We start from the raw sequence: 20778 nt of genomic DNA on the forward strand, positions 1-20778 counted from the left end.
CCTCTAAAAGAGGCCCTTCCCTACCCAGCCTCCACACAGATTTGGACCAAAGTGTGCCAAGTGGATCGTCATTGCGATACATGTGAATAAACGTGAGACAGGGTTTAGCAGTTACAATTTCCATCAAATTGTTGAAAACACGACCCAATTGAGGACACCTTAGCTCTTAATGTGCCATCATAAGCATCTGGCTCAAACTTAAAACCCTATAAAATTTTAGTTTGAACGCCATAAAATCTAAAATGGGGAAACTGGGCAATTCTTGCTCCCCATGCCCAGGTCGGTGTTAGGGCACTTCCCTGAGCACCAGTGAATCCAGGCTCTGGTCCGTTTGGTTAGCTTTACCCGTCAGACCACTCCATTCAGCCTCTGCCTTTCCTTTTCTCAAGGATGATAAATTTTTCGTGTCACTGGACTTGGAAATGGCTCCACCGCCAGGTGGAAAACCCTCTATTACGCGGTCCCTAGACAGGTTCCCCAAATGCGGAGCAGCCTGAACTCGTCTGTGAGGAGTCTTGAGCCGGTGGTGAGTCCTAGAAATGAGCAGGTTTGAGGGACGACGGCAGAGAAGGAGACTTGCGAAAACAGTGTCCACAACCCACACCACCACTTCCTGGGCGTCAACCGCCCAGAACACACCGCTCGGGGGCAGACGCTGACCGTTAGGCGCGGGCGGGGCCTGGGTCACGTGACCGGCGCCGGGTCATATGCCGGCGTATGCGGGAGCACGTAAAGAGCGGCTCGGCCCTCGGCCGCGCGCTTGGCGTGCGCGCGCAGGCCGGGGGCGGAGCGTGTGGGCTGAGCCGCCGGCGCGCGGCGGGGTGGAGGCGGGGCCCTAGCGGGGTGGAGGGCGGAGGCAGGACCACCTCCTCCACCTCCTCCTCCTTCTTCTCTTCCTCCTCCTCCTCCTCCTCCTCCTCCGGCGAGGCTGGGCTGGCCGCGGCGGCGGGAGGCGGGTGACCTGCGGAGGGGCGCCTCGGCCATGACTGCGGAGCTGCAGCAGGACGACGCGGCCGGAGCAGCCGACCGCCACGGCTCGGTGGGCCCCGCGGCGGCGGGCGGGAGCCGGGGGGGCTGGCTCCGGGTCCCGCGGGAGTAGGGGGTGCGGGGCCGGGGCGGGAGCGGCGCGGGGCGCGGGCGGGCGGGCCTGCGGGGCTCCGGCGCGGGGCCAGGCGGGAGGGGGCTGCGGAGGGCTCCCGGGCCCGGCTGGGGAGAGGGCGGCGCGCCGGCCGGGGTGAGCCCCGGGGCTCGAGGAGGAGGGTGAAGTCTCTGCAAGGTTCGGTGGCAGAGATTGAGGACTCTCTTCGGGTTCGGGGACGGGCTGAAGTTCGAGGGAGATTAGCTAATTTGGAAAATCAAATATAAAGGGCTGGACGTGGGCTGTCTGCATCAGGGATCTCTAAGAAGAGCGCTCCTGGCCCCCGACCAAGGGTGAGAAACTTCCGAAAGGGGCAGCTTTGGTGGTTTTTGTTTTTTGTTTTTGTTTTCGAATCCGTTTTAGGGCAGTGCTGTTCTAAGAGTCTAAAGCAGACCGAAGTTACCTAAGTTAAAGCCAGGATTTATCTACACCGTGTGAAAGACCAGGGGTCCTTGTTACCACTTCATGCCTTCCACACACACCCCTATTTTTTTAAGCAGAAAGCAGCATTCCCAATTACTGCATTCATCACTCTAGATTTTTAAGGAAGGGGGAGGAACAGAACAGCGCGATGAATACAAGGTATGCTGATAATGCTTTCCCTTTTCTATTATCTAAGAAGATTGAAATCAATACGAGGATTTCTGGGCTAAGGTGGTGAGAGTAAAAGAATACTGGTTTGAGAGAAAATCAAACGGCTAATGTCTGTGCGAAAAAAAACTTGGGAAGTGGGCAATTTGAGAAAGTCTTCTAATGTTACTTTGGAATGTTATAACTTAAGACTACCCGTCACCCATCAAGTGTTAAGCTGTTTCAAGACAGAATTGGAATCCTGTACCACGTATTTAAATGCGAGTTTGGAAGTGGGGAATTTCATAAAATATTTACAGTACAGAGCTGTCAGATACTTCCACGTGAGAAACCTTTTATGCCTTTTTGTTTTTCCTCTTCAGGCACTCGGGAGACCAATAGTGTGTAAAGTGACCGCACTTACTTTTTAAACTCCTGTAGTAAAAGATACCTCTGGGTCGTGGACTCAAAAATGAAAGTAGGCAGATGGTGTTTCATGTGCTGATTTGTAATAGAAAAATTGTTAGGTGTTTACCAATGCCTGTTGGAACCTGAGTCAGGATTTTCTTTGGTTTCAGAGATCAGTTCTATTTGTTTTTAGGACAGTGAGTTAAAAACAGGTGGGAAAATCTTAGCTTTGAGACAGTCATGTTGATTTGGAGAAGAGACTATTTTAAGGGAGAGCAAGTCATTTAAATTCGTTGGTTGACACCATGTGCCTTTTGGTCAGCAGCAACTGCATTTACCTCTGCCGCAGTTTGATAGGTGACCATTGTCTCAGCACTCTCTGTTTAAGAGTTCGTATGTGAGGTGTTTGATGAACACTTGTATATAAGTCATAGCTATTTTTGGAAAGATTTGGAACTCCAGTGGCTGTGGCTAGCTGGAGGACCCTGATTCCTGGCAACCTGCAGAGTGATGACATTTACTGTTCTTCTCAGTGATTCGCCCCATACAGACAGATGATAAGCTTGGAATGCTTGATAATGTTTGCCCTTTTTGTTTTTGCTAATGTAAAATGCTTGAAGTTAGCAGGCTAGGCTGAAGGAGTCTTATATGAGGAAATTACCTTTCACATCTCAGAGGAAAGATTTTAATATCTTCTTCCTAATCTTCATAAATTTCATGTTAGAGTGGACTCTATTTTGAATTCTCTGAAGCATTCTACATTGCCCTTAAAGGATCTTTCATTGCTGTAATTGAGGGGAGCTCTCCTCCCCTGACACTAAATCTATTTAAAACCTAGAATGCTTCCCTTCCATTATTGGTCATTTGTACATGGAACAGGCAGAACCCATTATAGCCGTCCAAGATTCGAGTGCAAGAAAAACGTAGTACTCTTGAAATATGTTCTCAGTACGTACTCGAGTCTAAAAGAGGGTACTATTTCAATCAATTCTTGACTTAGATGAAAGCCAGCAGCAATGTTTACTGTTATTGTAGTTTACAACTTGAGGTCAGGTTGGCTCTTAGAAACCTGTGGTCCTTGGCAGCTAAACTAGGGCTCATCACACGTTCTGCTAACTGAAGCCCTGTGAAAACCTGTCAGTTTCCGTGAAAATTTAATGCTTTCTTTTGATTTTTTGGCTTTACACCCTCTTTTTTTTTGCGGTACGCGGGCCTCTCACTGTTGTGGCCTCTCCCGTTGCGGAGCACAGGCTCCGGACGCGCAGGCTCAGCGGCTGTGGCTCACGGGCCCAGCCGCTCCGCGGCATGTGGGATCCACCCGGACCGGGGCACGAACCCGTGTCCCATGCATCGGCAGGCGGACTCTCAACCACTGCGCCACCAGGGAAGCCCTTTACACCCTCTTTTACCTTGTCTCATTAATTGTGATTTTTGGAACATCAATAAGTCAGTGCTTGGTTGGCTTCCACAACTCTCATGCCTCCAGCTACAAACAGTTCCTATTCACACAGTACTTTTAGTAAATTTATAAAACACATTGGCAAGTAACACCTCACCAGGCAAGATCTTCCATGTATTTTGTTTCATCCAAGAAATTTAAAGCAATAGCCAAGTGAAACATTTTTCAAGGAAAATAATGACGCTGATAATAGTAGTAGATAACATTAATTGATCATGTACTGTATGCCACACTCTGTGCTACGAATTTAACATATATTATCTTAGTACTTATGACAACTCCAGGAAATTTTGTTGTTAAATAATTTGCCGAAGGTCACCAAGCTAGTCAATGGTACAGCCAGGATTGAACCCAGGCACTTCTGACTCCACGGAGCCCAGGAAATCCCTGATCCTACTTCTTAGTCAGTGGACGCATTGTTTTGGGTCAGATCCTTTCTATTACTCTCTAGAACTCTCTTCCTGATGTTTTAAACTTTCAGTCCTCCCTGCACTCTTTCTAAATAGATAACCTTCCTTTCTACTTAACTGAGCTTGCTGATACCTTAAGAGCTCTCTGTCTCATATTTGGGGTTTTTTTCCCCCCTCTTCAGCATCCCTTTTTCTCTCAGTGGAAGAGATACCCTTCCCTTCTCCCTTCATTTCTTAGAGATGAATCTAAATCACTGGTGTCTAGAGACCTTTTTGACTGTGACTACTGGGGGAGAATGCCCCAGTAGAAGCCCGGGATGCTGCTAAACATCCTACAGTGTACAGGAGAGTCCCCCCTAAACAAAAAGCTGTCTGGCCCAAAATGTCAATAATTTTGAGCTTAAGAAACCCTGATTTAGATGTCTCTCCTCACATGCCTAAGTTTTCTTACATCTTCCTTATCCGAACCTAACCCCCAGGCACCTTCACTGACTTCTGCTCCCTTGCGACTCAGAACATGGTCCATGGACCAGCAGCATCCACATCACCTAGGAGTTTGTTAGAAATGTAGAAATTTTGGGTGTGGTGTAGCCACCTTGTACTTGTCCTGCTTCCAGACTTTTTGACAGTTTATGAAGCACTTTAACATTTATTCTCATTGACTCCATGTAGCAACCCTATGAAGTAAAACTTAGTGCGACTAGGAAGTAGAATTTGCAAAGTGACACAGCTAGGAAGTGCTAAAACCAAAACCCTGGCACAGGCAGTTTTCTCCTAGGATATCAGTATTTTTACTACAACCTCTAGATGAGTTTTGTTAGATGGGCAGGTCACAATAGTTTACATTTAAAAATCATTTTTTCATTTTAGTAACAATTACTGTATGCATTACTTCACTTCATAGTCACACCAGTGCTGTCAAGGCTTATGGTATACTTTAGTTTCCAGGTGTGGAAATTGATGCTCAAGAAAGTTGAAATTTGCCTAGAGGCTAATGTGTGCTAAGAATCTGGGCTACTTAGTGCTATTTCCACCATCAAGGCTTTATAATAAAAAGGGAGGTCAAAATACCAGACATTCAAAGGCAAATTAAAGATCTGCGGGAATAGGTGCTGGCAGCTGCTGCGTGATGGTTGCTAGTCAGGTTAGACTTGAGATGCCCTAAACAAATATGTCCTTTTTCAGTATTCCAGCCCAGGTTAGTACTTTCCTGCTGTCTTTTTTCTTCTTGTGTGTGTGTGTGTGTGTGTGTGTGTGTGTGTGTGTGTGTGTGTACGTGCGTGCGCGCGATTGTGCAAAGCTTTCCCTTTTTATTCAGTTGAATAAATTCATATAAAACTATTTTAAAGTGTACATTTAGTATATTCACAGTATTGCACAACCACCACTTCTGTCTAGTTCCAAAATATTTTTAACACCCCAAAAGAAAACCCACTAAGCTGTCACTCCGTATTCCCGCTCCCCCTGGCAACACCAGTCTGCTTTCTGTCTCTGCATTTACCTGTTCTGGATGTTTCATGTAAATGGAATTGTATAGTACGTGACCTTTTGTGTCTGGCTTCTTTGACTTAGTTTAATGTTTTCGAGGTTCATCCAAGTTATAGCATGTATCAGTACTTCATTCCTTTCAATAATGGCTAATATTCAACTCTATGTATCTATTACATCTTGTCTGTTTTCCCATTGGTGGACATTTGAGTTGTTCCTACCTTTTGTTTTTTATGAATAGTCCTTCTGTGAACATTCACGTACGAATATTTTGAGTACCTGCTTCCAATTATTTTGGATATATACCTAAAAGTAGAATTGCTGGATTATAGGGTAATTCTATGTTTAATATTTTGAGGAACTGCCACACTTTTCCACAGCAGCTGTACCGTTTTACATTCCCACCAGCAATGCACAAGGGTTCCAGTTTCTCCACATCCTCCCCAAACACTTGTTATTGTACATTTTTGCTTTTTTTTTTTAACATCTTTATTGGAGTATAATTGCTTTACAATGGTGTGTTAGCTTCTGCTTTATAACAAAGTGAATCAGCTCGGTACATATACATATATCCCCATATCTCCTCCCTCTTGTGTCTCCCTCCCACCCCTCTAGGTGGTCACAAAGCACTGAGCTGATCTCCCTGTGCTATGTGGCTGCTTCCCACTAGCTATCTGTTTTACATTTGGTAGTATATATAAGTCCATGCCACTCTCTCACTTCCTCATTTAGTTTTGATTTGCATTTTCCCAATGGCTAATGTTGTTAAGCATCTTTTCTTATGCTTATTGGCCATTTGTATCTCTTCTTTGGAGAAATGGCTGTTCAGGTCCTCTGCTCCTTTTTGAATTGGGTTTGTTTGTCTTTGGTGGTTTGAATTGTAAGAATTTTAATATAATCTGGATGCTAGACCCTTATCAGATTTATGATTCGAAAATATTTTCTCCTATCCTGTAGGTTGTCATTTCACTTTCTTGATAACGTCCTTGGATGCACAAAAGTTTTTAATTTTGATGAAGTGCCACTTACCTATTTTTTCTTCTGTTGCTTGTGCTTTTGGTATAATATAAAAAGAATCCATTGCCAAATTCAAGATAATGAAGATTTACCTTTAACTTTCTTCTAAGAGTTTTATAGTTTTAGCTCTTATATTTAGGTTGTTAATCCATTTTGAGTAAGTTTTTGAATATTGTGTGAAGTAGGGGTCAAACTTTACTCTTTTGGAAATGGATATCTAGTTGTCCTAGCACCATTTTTGTTTGTGGTGTGTGTAAATTTAAGGTGTACATCATGTTACTTTGGAAAATTTGTATATTATCATATGTTTGCTCCTGTAATGATATTTATCATATAATATAGTGCAATATTATTGTCTACATTCAATAAACTGTACATTAAATCTCTGTGACTATTTTAGTACTTGTTACAAGTTTGTACTCTTAAACACCATCAATCTTATCCCTACAGCACCCCCAGTACCATTTTTTGAAGAGAATATTTTTTCCCCATCAAATGGTTTTGACACCCTTGTCAAGAATCAGTTGACCATAGATGTATAGTTTTTTTCTGGACTCCCACTTCTTATTCATTTGTCCATATGCCTGTCCTTATGCCAGTACTACACTGTCACGATTACTGTAGTTTTGTAGTAGGTTTTGAAATCTTAAAGTGTGAGTCCTCTAACTTTGTTCTTTTTCAGTATTGTTTTGGCTCTTCAGGGTCCATTGAAATTCCATATGAATTTGAGGATCAGCTTTTCCATTTCTGCAAAAAAGGTCATTGGAATTTTGATAGGGATTACACTGAATTTGTAGATCACTTTGGGTAGTATTGATATCTTAACAGTATTAAATCTTTGTAATGATTCGTTTTATGTGTCAGCTTGACTAGACCAGAAGGTGCCCAGACATTTAGTCAAACATTATTCTGGGTATGTCTTCGAGGGTGCTTCTGGATGACATCAGCGTTTGAATTGGTAGGCTGAGTAAGGCTGATTGCCCTCCCTAGTGTCTGTGGGCCTTACCCCTTCAGTTGAAAACCTGAATAGAACAAAAAGGCTGAGTAAGAGGAAACTTTACCCACCTGACTGGGTGCAGGTCTTCTCCTGCCCTCAGACTGGAACTTATATCATCAGCTCTCCTGGTTTTCAGGCTTTCCAGATCTGACTGGAATGACACCCTTGGCTGGTTCTCCAACTTGCCAACTGCAGATCTTGGGACTTCTCAGCTTCCATAATCCCTAGAGCCAATTTCTAATAATAAATTTCTTAATTCATACGCACAGGAAACTAGGAATACAGGGTCTCTTCATGTGCTTGCACACACATGTGCCCTATTGGTTCTGTTTTTCTGGAGAACTCTGACTGATACAGTCTTCCAATCCATGAACTTGGATGTTTTTCCATTTATTAAGGTTTCCTTTAAGTTCTTTCTCAGTGTTATGTAGTTTTTAGTGTACAAGTCTTTCACCTTCTTGGTTAAATTTATTCCTAGGTATTTTATACTTTTGGATATTATTGTAAGTGTAATTGTTTTCTAAATTTCCTTTTCAGATTGTTCATTGCTGCTGTATAGAAACACAACTGATTTTTGCCTGTTGATCCTGTACTCTGCAACTTTGCTGAATTTATTTATTAGCTCTAGTGACTTTTTTGTGGATTCTCTGGAATTTTACATATCATGTCATCTGTGAATAGAGATAGTTTTACTTTCTCCTTTCCAGTATGGGTGTCTTTTATTTATTTTTCTTGCCTAATTGCTCTGGCTAGAACCTCTAGTATAATGTTGAATAACATTGGTGAAAGTGGGCTTCTTTGTATTCATACTGATTTTAGGGGGAACTCTTTCAGTCCTTCACCATTGTGAATGATGTTAACTGCGAGTTTTTTTAAATAAAGGCTCTTTATCACGTTGAGGAAATGACCTTCTCTTCCTAGTTTCCTGATTGTTTTTATCATCAAAGGGTGTTGGATTTTTTCTGCATCGACCAAGATAACTGTGTTTTTATCCCCTTCATTCTGTTAGTGTGGCATATTACATTGGTTGGTTTTCACTTGTTTCCTTTCATGTCTTCATCAGTCATGTTTTCTTAGGCATCCATTTTCAAATATTTGGCTAAGCTTTATCTCTTCATTCTTTGAGATGTGCAGAGTATACTCTACCTTTCCATTTCTCCTGCCAGCTTCCTACCTCTGTCATCACACTTGGTTTATTCAGTACCCCTATAACTCATGGTTAAGCTTTCTTTCCCTAGTCTCATCCCACTTTAAACTAGTTGTTGACATGTGCTAGATGAATCCCCTTAAAGTACCTTTTTTACCCCTCATATTTCTTCCCTGCTGAGGAACCTGTAATAATTTTTTATTGTTCATTAGATCAAGTCTAAACTCATCCTGACATTTAGAACCCTTCATAATCCAATCCCACATCACCTCTCTGGTCCCTGTTATTTACCTTAAATGGAAACTACACACTGAGGCCCATCTAATAATAACTTAAAATTTTACTGTTAGATTTCTAAAATTATAACCATGTAAACTTGATTTCTTATATCTTTTCCCATATTTTCTTAGTTTCTCAATAAACCTTAGCTGTAGATTGCTGAATGACATTTTCTTTAATTTTTGAAGATACATTTCATAAGACCTTATTGTAACAGTTTCCTGGCCTCGTTTCTTGTATTTAGTTGGGGCACATATGTATTTAAAGAAGTGAAAAAAATATTGTCTTAATGTATTCAAAAGTAAGAAAAAAACAAGGTGCAAGACATGATATATAGTATGAAAGAATATATTTGTGTGCATAGACCATTTCTGGAAAGATATGTCAGAAACTATTAATAGTGATTACTCCTGGGAAATGGGACTGGATGGGAGGAAGAGGGAAATTTCCCTTTCATTTTATATCTTTTTGTGCTGTTAGAATTTCCTACTCAGTGAATGTGAAAAAAAAAAAAGATGAAAAAATTTGAGTAAATAATGATCAGTTCTTTTTTTTTCTTGCTTTTAATTTTAGTTTAAACCCCACTATACCATTTAGAATTAGCTAACTTTTAAAAACTTTTAATGCTTTTTAAAAACTTTAAGCCAGTTGATGAACTGAAACAGTGATTTTCATCATGTACCTAATTTTTTGCACCATTAAAATAAGTTATCAAGTAGCCCATTTTGGGAGATTTAGTTTCATCCACTAAAGAAATGCTATTTGTCAATTGTAGAGTCATAAGGCACTTTAGATTTCTACGTTATGAGTAAATTGGACCAACATGGAGTTGTTGCTGGGAGAAAAACTGAAAAAATACCAGGGCTTTTGTGGACTTGTTCCTTGTTTCGTGGAAGTTGGAAAGGTTAGTGACAGTCTCAGACTGTTGTTAAGACCCTGTTGTATAAGTTGGGTTTCTGGAGTTGCTGCTGTATATTTTCTTTGACTCCTAAAGTTATTCCTTTGCTTTCCTTGGGTATTTAAGTTTTATTTTAAAATTAGAAAACCAGATCTTTAACTTTGGAGGGAATTTTATTAGGCACACCTTGGTAGTTCTTTGGAGTAAAGTAACATTTATCAATTATGTACTTAGTTTTAAATTTAGAAATGGCTTTGTAAAAAGAGACAGTTGAGATCAGGAAATGTGTGCATGAGAATGATGAAAATAGCATCCCTGTTTGAAGGAATGGAATAATCTAGAAATTATAATAAGAAATAACTATAGCATCACAGTGCTAAACTGGGTATTTGAAGATTGTGAGATTAGTAATCTCACTAATTTGCTGATCAAAGAGTTTTAGTTTAGTTGCAGTAGGATTAGGACTATAAAACTTCATAGTTTAATGTTTCACTGGGTGACTAATCCTGTTTATTGCTTACTAGAAGGTGAGTTATTGTCTTTGCTTTAAGAAAACCTCAGTCCTGAGAAGTTTTGCACCAAAACCACGGAGTAGTTGAGGTCGGAAAGCTTGAGTTCCTTCTTTCTAGAGATTTCTGTGTGCCTGTCTTTTTTCACTGCCTCTGGGCAAGAAAAGAGAGTACTCTTTGTTTTATGAAAATAATGTGTATTTAGCTATAGGGAAGTGCAAACATGTTGGCTCTTGCCAGTTATTTGACCTCATTATGACTGGAGCACAGGCTTTGTCTTGTCTCATGTTGGGTGTGTACTTTATGTGTAGCATCATAGTTAGGGTGAAGTTAATATTTAAATCAGCTTCCTGTAAAGTTCCAGAAGAAACTGTGAGTTAGTAATACCGTAGGATCCTAATGAGCTTAGCTTGTCTGTTGTGGTAAAATTAACATGTCATATATAGTACTGATTGCGTTGTCTGTGTGAGAATTTAGGTTTACCTGAATATTTATAAAACTGAGTCATGTCATAGCAGTTGTTCATGTGTATCACTAGCATAGCTTAATCCTTGTGAAACTTGTTATTCAGACTCTTAAGTTATTTTTGATTAATCTTTTAATTCAAGACACTTGATGACAAAATAGGTTTTGTAAACCTTAGTTTTCTAATTTGCACAATGAAGATAATGATTCTTAACTTTTTTAGGGTTGTTCCAAGGATTTCATGTGTGTGTGAGGCATCTAAGGTTCCTGACAGAAAGGCGTTCAGTAAGTGTTAGTCACAGTTGTTAATAGCACTGTCCTATGGCTAATTCAAATCAGCTAGTGTGTTGTGTGATTCTTGCCTTTACAGAGGCAGGAATTTCACTTAAAACAGTTAGGAAACCACATGGTTTCCAGATAAAGCCAGTAAGTCCTATTCCTTTGCAGGCTCATTCGTTCCCTCAACATGGGAGGGGGAGAGGATAGTGAGGGACCAGAGTTCTTGAAGGAGGTAAGATGAATATAATGTCGTTCTTGACACTGTACAAAATGATTTTATGTAGCTGTCATCTCTGCCCAATAGCTTTTAAAAAAGGGAAACGAAGAGTTTATTTTCCTTTCCTGAGTGTATTATTCTAGATGTGTTAATGTCCACTGCTACCTGTTACAAAGTGGAGACAGAGGAGTGGGACTTTAACCCACAGCCAAATGTAATGGTTAGTAAATTATTTATCATTTCCATACCGTCTTTCATTGATTAGCATTTACTTGGCATTCTGAGATCTCTGAAATTGAGATGGTCCTTACATTTACTATCACCCAAGCAGCACATGTGGTGTAGTTACCATAGTCTGCACATGTGTGGGCTTAGTCATAGCTAATCCTGCCGTCATGGCAGTCGGGTTATATGCACTCTTGGTACCGCGGGGTTAGTTTACTTGCCATTTAAAAGGGCTTTAAAAAGATCGAAAAAACTATGAAGAAAGGCATAGAAATAGAACAGCAGGGTACAGATTTGATTTCATGTGAAGTAAAATATTTGTCATTGGAGGAATGATTGCAGTTTCAAATTTTCTTGCAAAGCTACAATCAAGTGCATTATGGGACCTCAGAAAGGAAGATACTATAGGTGTTTTAAGCTTTTTTTTGTTTTTGCTGAGAAATATGCCAAAGAATTATCTATTGCATGCCAGGCAGTGCACCTGGAAGTAGGGTGAATTGCTCTATTTCTCAACATAAATGAGACATTTTGGAGCTACAAGAAGCTGATGTGACCAGTTCATGTGTCTCCTAGGACTGTCATGAAGGACTTCGTCACACTTCACTGTCATGAAGGCATTTAAGTGGCAGCCGTTTTTGTCTTTGGTGGTGCATAAAATAATGGTGCTTTTTATAACTGATGGCACCTTAGATTCTGTCCATTATAGTGTTTACCTCTCTACTTCCTGATGGTAGCTTATTTGGAACTGATTGTACTACTAAGTAATCAAAATTGTGATTATATAAGGGCAGCTAAAATAGGAAACTTGTTAAGATGCAGAGATCAAGGTCAAAATATAAGAATAAAATGTTTGCATTGTTTTGCATTAAATAGGTATTCTTGCCTGTTTTCTTTGTTTTCTCAGATACAGCATGGCATAGAGGTTAGAGTGCAGACTCTGGAGTCAGGCAGCCTGGGGTCAAATCCCAGCTCCACCCCTTACTAGCAATAACTTTGTGTAAGTTACTTAACATCTCTATGCCTCAGTTTTCTGTCAAATGGGCGCAGTGTCTATCTCACAGGTTTGTTATGAGGGTTAAATGAGTTAATACATATGAAGTGTTTTGAACAGCACCTGGCTAAAAGTAAGCAGTGGGTGTGAGCTATTATTTTAACCGGGATTGTCTTCTGTGACTCCTGCATCAGTTGGTACACAGAGTAATTTGAGGTGAAGATGTGATTGTCTATCCCACTCTTACCTTCTTGGTTCCAGTGCAGGGCTGATATGCTACCCATTTCCTCTTCCTTTTATTCCACCCTTTTTTGGGTACATTGATTTGGATTTTTTAGAAAATTGGTTATGATTGACCTATATAGATTCACACACTTACACAATACGATCAGTGGAATTAGAATTTATTTGGAAACAAACTTTTTAATACTTTATTTTTCTAAAAATCATATGCTGTGTTTTCAGTGTTTTCCAAGGTTAAATCTGGATACCTCTTAGTGTGAGAGTCACTCTAGCAGTGCCCAGGCGGTGACTGCCTTTGACAGACTCACAGCCTCCAGGGCTGCTGGGCTCAGCAGGGTAGGGTTCCATTTCTAGCCTATGACGATGACCTGTGACTAGAACAGAAAGACTGTTGATGCTTTTCCAAGGACTGTACAGGGGTGTTTCAGTTCGTTATTTCTAGTGGTGTGCTGCTTGAGTGTTGCATTGGGCCCTCAGCTGTTGAAGAACAGAGGATACTGTTTCTGTTACAGCTGGCAGTGAACTAGACTGCCTACTGCCTCTTGGAGACATAGTACTAACTGAAAGACAGTTAATGGTCAAGCATCAAGTATTGAATGGGGGCTTCATTCTAGTACAATGTTAAGAATAAATTAGATTTCTTCTCGCTGGATTAAATTTGAGCTATTTCGTTTTCAGTATTCATCTGTAAGATCACTGTGTCTTCACTTGGGCCAGCCAATTGTTTAAATTGTTGAAAAGCTTACTTGTAAATAGGTGTTTTGTGTTAACTTGTCTGTGTTAACTTGTCAGTTGAAGACTTTAAGGCTGAAAAGGGTTATAAACTGATCTTGTAGCTGGAAGTTAATAAGAAAGGTTTTTCCATGATTCAGATTAATGAAGAGAAAACATTCCATACTTTATTCCCTCTGCAATTGTATTTATAATTCAGAAAATTCTAGCTTTATCTATACATTTTTTTAAGCAATCAAACCTAAAGTTTCAAATGTAACATTGGTGGTATCGTTTGTTAATTACATGATTGGAAACTTAATGTCAGTGAAAAATGACACACACAAATGGCATGTGCAGTGAAGCTTAAAATAGCACATCTTCACATCCATGCAAATTCCCTGGACTCCTCATAATGACCTACTTACGTACTGCTCACAGAGAGAAACCTGAGGCACTTGAAGCATCCATTAAAGCTGGAATATTACATTTAAATGTTTTATGTATTTGTAGTTTTGCTATTTACTCATGTTTCGTCCACAAATGCCAAAAGCATTTTCCATGATTAAGCTTTTAAAAGAGCAATACATTTGGCATTTCAGAATGTGTCTGACAGTCAAGTACCTTGTTCCTTGGAGCTTGTTGGTTTTTTAAAGTAAACAATGCAAGTCTCAAGCCTGTTTACCCAAGATGCCGGTGTCTATTCTTTAAACGTGTCCAGGTTTACTTTCCGATTGACACGTGTGTGTGTTCTTTCTGTTTCTCAAATACAGAGCTGCCAAATGCTGTTAAATCAACTGAGGGAGATCACAGGCATTCAGGACCCTTCTTTTCTTCACGAAGCTCTGAAGGTTAGTCTCAAGGCCTCTCTTCAGCAGGTTTTAAAGCTGTTGTTCATATCATAGTTATGTCAGTTCAAGCTATATTTATGCCAAGATGAATGTGCATACGTATAGGACGGAAGTTCTAAAGGTCAAATGACCCAGTATCTTCAACATGTAAATTATAAGAGCAGGAAAAAGTTGAGGAGGGGAGAGACTCATAGTGCGGGGGGAAACCTACAGAGATTTAAGGTACCTGTCAACTAACTGCACCGTATGGACCTTTTTTGGATCCTGATTCGAACTAAAAAGTATTTGAGTCAGGGAAATTTGAACTGGTTATTTGTGTGAGGATAGCATTATGGGTTATATTTTAAAATATATTAAAAAGATACATTCTGAAATGTTGACTGATGAGATGATAAGACACTTAGAGTTTGCTTCAGAGTATCTGGGGGAGGAGAGGCAGAATAGGTAAAATAAGACTGACCAGGGCTCGGTAATTATCGAAGCTGAGTGATGGGCACATGGGGTTCAATTATACATTCCCTCTCCTGTTGTGTATGTTAGAATTTTTTCCTAAGAAAAGTTTAAAAAGTTAAGATGAAATAGAAGTGTGGTCATCACTTCATCACTATAGAATATGATAACTGTTTGGCACCTTTACCGTAGGGGCTGACTTCACTTAGAATCTCTGTGTTAATCGCCAGCCCCCTTCTTGATACATCATGCCGTAATTCTGTGAAATCAGGCGGCACAGTATCCAAAGCAGTGAGATTTCATTCTCGTTTGCATGTTGTGGGAAATCAGAGCATGGCAACTCCCTTCCTGTAACTAGGAGTTTAATGGCAGTGCTTTAAGCATAATAGACCTACTATCCTCCACTGTACTCTGTTTCCTCCTTTATACCCTAGAATTATGCCTAGACTTATTCAGTATGTCACCAGGGTAGTAAGAGTTATAACCCCCAGACTAACTTGCTGCTTATTTTAAATGCTGTGATGCTTTACTTTTGAAATTTCTATTTTTTTCCTCCCCTCAGGCCAGTAATGGTGACATCACCCAGGCAGTCAGCCTTCTCACTGATGAAAGAGTTAAAGAGCCCAGCCAGGAGACTGCTGCTACAGAACCATCTGAAGTAGCGGGCAGTGCTGCCAACAAAGAAGAATTAGCAAGTAGGTATATCCTGGCTTGGTCCCGCTCTGAACTAGCGGAGAGTAAGAGATGAGTTTACGTGAGTGTCCTTTCCATCGCATCAACCCTTCGGAAATAGTAGTAATAATGACTAATTACTGAGCCATTACTAGGCGCCAGGCACAATTCTCAGCGCTTAAATGGTTCCATTCATTCAGCACTTATTTAATGAACCCCTATTATGTGCCAAGCACTCTTTTAGGCACTGGAGATGAACAAAAGAAACAGGAATTGCTGCCCTGTGAGAGATGAGGCCATTGAGGGAACAAATGGGAGGCAGATCTTGCAGAGCCTTCATAGCTGCTTGGCATTTACTCTGACTTAAGAGGACTAGCCATTGGAGAGTTTGGTGCAGAGGAATGCTGTAAACGGGTTTCCTTTGGCTAAAGATCATTCTGGCTGCTCTGTTGAGAACAGAATGTGTGGGAGGGAATAGCGAGCGTGGGGCAGAGCAGGGAGCCCAGGACGACTCAGGAAGCTATTGCAGATGAAGGCGGTGTGGGCCAGGATGCAGTAGTGGAAGGGTGACAAGTGCTTGCTCTACATGATTTGCTTACAAAGGATCTGAGAGTTGTGAAAGAGAGAGGGGTTAAAGATGACTCCAGGTTTGTTTCCTAAGGAGCTGAAAGGATGGAGCTGCACTTAACTGACGTGGGAATAATTGCAGATGGAGCAGATTTGGGGTGGAAAATGAGATCGGTTTTGGCAATATTAAGTTTGAGATGCCTGTTAGACATCCAGGTGGAATACCAAAAAGGCAGTGGAGGTCCAACTGTGCAGTTCAAGGGAGAGATCTGGGCTGGAGGTGGATAAAACCTGGAATCATAAACCTGTAAATGGTACTTAAAGTTATGAGAAGGGATGAGCTCTCCAAGGGAGTGGGTATAGAAAACAGGAAAGGTTCAGTGACTCAGCAGTAGATCTTCCAGTGTTGAGATGTCTGGGCGGGGGGCAGGGGAGTAGGAGGAAGACCAGGAGAGTGGTGCTATGGAGGCCAAAGAGGCTTCCAGGAGGAGGGATCTATCAGCTGCGCAAGGTGGTGTTAATGGATATTTGAGCTGTTGGCAATTTTGAACTATTCTGAATAATGCTGCTGTGAATATTCTTGTGTATGTCTTTCGGTGCACGTAGTGACTTTTTCAATCCACATTTTTCTTTTCTAGACGCATCCATGTTGGTTGTACCTGTAGTTATTTCTTTTGACTGATGTGTAGTATTTCTTGGTCAGAATATACAACAGAATTGATATATTTGTTGATTGACTTTGGGGTTGTTTTGAATTTTTTTTGCTGTTGTAAACAAGGCTGCTGTGAGCTTTTTTGATTTATGTTTCTTGTGCATGTATGCAAGAGTTTCTTTAGTGTATATGCCTAGCAGTGTAATTGGTGAGTATTAAGATGTGCTCATCTTCAACTTAGTAGCTATTATTAGTGACATTATTTTCCAAAGTGATTTTTTAAAAAAATATTTATTTGGTTGTGCCGTGTCTCAGTCGCGGCATGTAGGCTCCTTAGTTGCAGCCCGTGGGCTCCTTTAGTTGCGGCAGGCAGGCTCCTTAGTTGTGGCACACAACCTCTTAGTTGCGGCATGCATGTGGGATCTGTTTCCCTGGCCGGGGATCGAACCTGGGCCCCCTGCATTGGGAGTGCGGAGCCTTAGCCACTGTGCCACCAGGGAAGTCCCCAAAGTGATTTTTTTACATATTTATACTCCCACTAACAGGGTTTGAGAGTAACTCTTGCTCTCAAATTTGTTAGATTGTAAAATTGTTGCCTGTCTTTTTGATATGAAATGATAATCTTGTTTTTAATTAGAATTTTTAAAAATTAAATTATGAGATTGAACATCTTTTCCCTTTTGACTATTCATGTTTCCTCATGTGAAGTTTCTTTTCATGTCTTCTGCCGGTTTGTCTGTTTGTTTGCCTCTTTTTATTGATTCTTGATATTCTTATTGATAATGACTTTATATTCTTGATATTAACCCATTTTTCTGGACTTGGGTGTTGCAGATATCATCTCCTTATTGATGACTTGTGTTTTTACACTATGGTGACGAACTAACAAATAGCTTTCATTTATTAATCTTCTGCTATGGTTTGTGTTTTTTGTTTAAGAACTCCTACACTGTGAAGTTATAGGATATTCTGTTATATTTTCTTCTAAAATTGTAATGTTTTGCTTTTCACATTTAAATCTTTAATTCATCTGAAATGGATTATCTTGGTAAGCCATAAGATAGAAACATAGTTCGATCCACCTCCTCACTTCCTCCAGCTATTCAGTTGGTTCAGGACCTTTTATTGAAAAGACTATACTTACCCACTGATTTACAGTATTAGCTCTGTGTTATATCAGATTTTCATATTTTCCATTCTATTTCATTGAGTATCTGTTTTTAATTCTTTGGGATATATACCTAGGAGTGGAATTGCTAGGTCATATAACAATTCTGTGTTTAACTTAAAAAAAAAATTCTAAAACAGGACTCCTTTTTCATAACTGCAACAATATTATCACACCTAAAAATTAATAACAATTTCTTAATCTCATCAAATACCAGTGTAGAAATTTCCCTGATTGTCTCACTAACAATATGTTTGTAATTGGTTTGTGAGACTAATGATCCACATAAAATGAAAACATTAAAGTATGTTTGAAATGGTTTTTTAAGATCCCTTTTATCTATATAGTCCCCCTCTCTTTTTTTCTTGCAGTTTAATGTTTGAAGAAATAAAGTCCTTTGTTTCAGGATTTTATTTGACAGGATTTGCATGATACCACATGATTGCATTCCTGTGGTATCCTTTAGTGGATTTTTATGTCCTCTGTGTTTCCTATTAATTTAGATGCTTATCTGGCATGATAAAGTCATAGGTAGTGTTGTGTGTATTTCTTCTATTTTGTTGTATCAAGAAGTAAATAATGTCTGGTCCCCGTCTTTTTGTGTTGTTAAAATTGTTAGTGTGTTCAGATTGTTAGTTTGATTAATTTATCATAAAATTCCCTACCTAGTATTTCCAGCCACCATTGGTGATTATTGCTTAGATTCTTTATTTTACTGGAGATTTCAAAATGGTAGTATTTTATCTATCATTACTTAATAATTTATTAGTTGGAATTCTTTTTTTTAATTGTAGTTAAAAAACACATTAACATAAAATTTATATTTTAATCTTTAAAAAAATTTTTTCATCATGGATATTTTGGGGGGGGCATCAATTTTAATTTATTTATTTATTTATTTATTGGCCACACCACGTGTCATGCTGGGTCTTAGTTCCCTGAGCAGGGATTGAACCCTGCCCGCTTCAGTGGAAGCAGAGTCTTAACCACTGGACCGCTAGGGAAGTCCCACATTTTAACCATTTTTAAGTGTACAGTTCAGTAGTGTTAAGTATATTCACATTATTGTATAAAAGATCTCTAGAACTTTTTCATCTTATAAATCTGAAACTTTATTCCCATTAAACAACCCTTTTCTCCCTCCCCGCCCCCAGTAACAGCCTTCTACTTTCTGTTTCTGTGAATCTGACTACCTTAGGGACCTCATATAAGTGGAATCATACAGGATTTATTTTTTTGTGACTAGCTTATTTCACCTAACATAATGTCCTCAATATTCATCCATGCAATGGCATGTGACAGGATTTCCTTTTTTTTTTCTTTTCAATTTTTTAAATTATGGTAAAATGCACATCACATAAAAGTTACTGTCATAACCATCTTTAAGTTCAGTGGTATTATGTACATTCATGTCATTGTGCAACCATCACCACCATTCATCTCCAGAACTCTTTTTTTGTCTTGCAGGACTGAAACTCTCTACCCATTAAACAGTAACTCCCCATTACCCCATCCCCCAGCTCCTAGCAACCACCGTTCTACTTTCTGTTTTCTATGATTTTGACTACTCTCAGTACCTTATGTAAGTGGAATCATACAGTATTTGTTCTTTAGTAGCTGGCTTATTTCACTTAGCATAATGTCTTCAAAGTTCATTCAGATTGTAGCACGTTAGAATTTCCTTCCTATTTAAGGTTGAATAATATTCCATCGTATGTATATACCAAATTTTGTTTATCCATTTATCCATCAATGGATATTTGGGTTGCTTCCACCTCTTGGCTTTTGTGAATAGTGCCATTTGAACGTGGATGTGCAAAAAGCTCTTTGAGACCCTGGTTTTTCATTTTGGATATATCCCCTGAAGTGAGATTGCTCGATGATATGGTAGTTCCACTTTTAATTTTTTAAAAAGTGTGGGAACCTCCACACTGTTTCCCGTAGCATTTGCACTATTTTATAATCCTGCCAACAGTGCAAAAGGGTTCCAATTTCTCCACATCCTCGCCAGTACTTGTTATTTTCTGGTTTTTGTTTTTTGATAGCCATTCTAATGGATGTGAGGCATTATCACATGGTGGTTTTAATTTGCATTTTCTCTGATGATTAGTGACATTGAGCATGTTTTCATATGTCTGTTATCCATATTATATCGTCTTTGGAGAAATGTCTCTTCAAGCCTTGTGCCCATTTTAAAATCAGATTAGTTGATTTTTTGTTGTTGTTTATATACTCTGGATATTAACCCTTTATCAGATACATGATTGGCAATTATTTTCTCCTATTCCGTAGGTTGCCTTTTGACTCTGTTGATTGTGTCCTTTCATGCTTTAAAGTTTTTAAGTTTGATTTAGTCCCATTTGTTGATTTTTGTTTTTGTTTGTTGGTGCTTTTGATGTCATATCCAAGAAATCAATGTCATGAAACTTTTTATGTTTAACTTTTTGAAGAACTGCCAGCCTCCATTCTTCTAACTTCCACAACAGCTGCGCCATTTTACATTCCCACCAGCACTACACAGGGTTCTAACTTCTCTACGTCTTCACCAACATTTGTTAGTTAGCCATCCAAGTGGGTGTGAAATGATAATCTCATTGTGGCTTTGATTTGCATTTCCTTAATGGCTAATGGTGTGGAGCATCTTTTCATGTGCTGATTGGCCATTTGTGTATCTTCTTTGGTGAAATGTCTAATGAAATTCTTTTCCTATTTTTAAAGTTGGGCTGTTTGTCTTTTTATTATTCAGTTGCAGGAGTTTATGTAGTCTGTATATAGGTTCCTTACTAGATACATGGTTTGCAAAATTTTTCTTTCATTCTGTGGGCTGTCTTTTCACTATCCTGATGGTGTCCTTTGAAGCCCAAAGATTTTTATTTGACGATGTCAGATTTACCAATCTTTTCTTTCACTGCTTGTGCTTTGATTGTCATCTCGAAGATGCCATTGTCTAATCCAAGGTCATGAAGT

At 39.6% G+C, this 20778-nt stretch overlaps 1 protein-coding gene across 5 annotated transcripts in view; it reads left to right on the top strand.

Moving 5' to 3' along the window:
• The first annotated feature begins 834 nt into the window (after positions 1-834).
• USP28 (ubiquitin specific peptidase 28) overlaps positions 835-20778 on the top strand; it is a 56904-nt gene continuing 36960 nt past the window's right edge. For 3 of the 5 annotated variants that reach the window (XM_060017933.1, XM_069540913.1, XM_060017935.1), the window contains exons 1-3: positions 835-1039; positions 14225-14302; positions 15315-15447. In XM_060017933.1, coding sequence (XP_059873916.1) covers positions 983-1039; positions 14225-14302; positions 15315-15447 — 268 coding nt within the window. In that variant the 5' untranslated portion in view covers positions 835-982. Of the gene's footprint in view, positions 1040-12410; positions 12504-14224; positions 14303-15314; positions 15448-20778 lie in introns of all 5 variants that reach the window. The other 2 variants (XM_060017936.1, XM_060017937.2) reach the window with 2 other exon arrangements.

Source organism: Delphinus delphis, chromosome 8 (genome assembly GCF_949987515.2).
Source record: "Delphinus delphis chromosome 8, mDelDel1.2, whole genome shotgun sequence".
Lineage (NCBI taxonomy): Eukaryota > Metazoa > Chordata > Mammalia > Artiodactyla > Delphinidae > Delphinus > Delphinus delphis.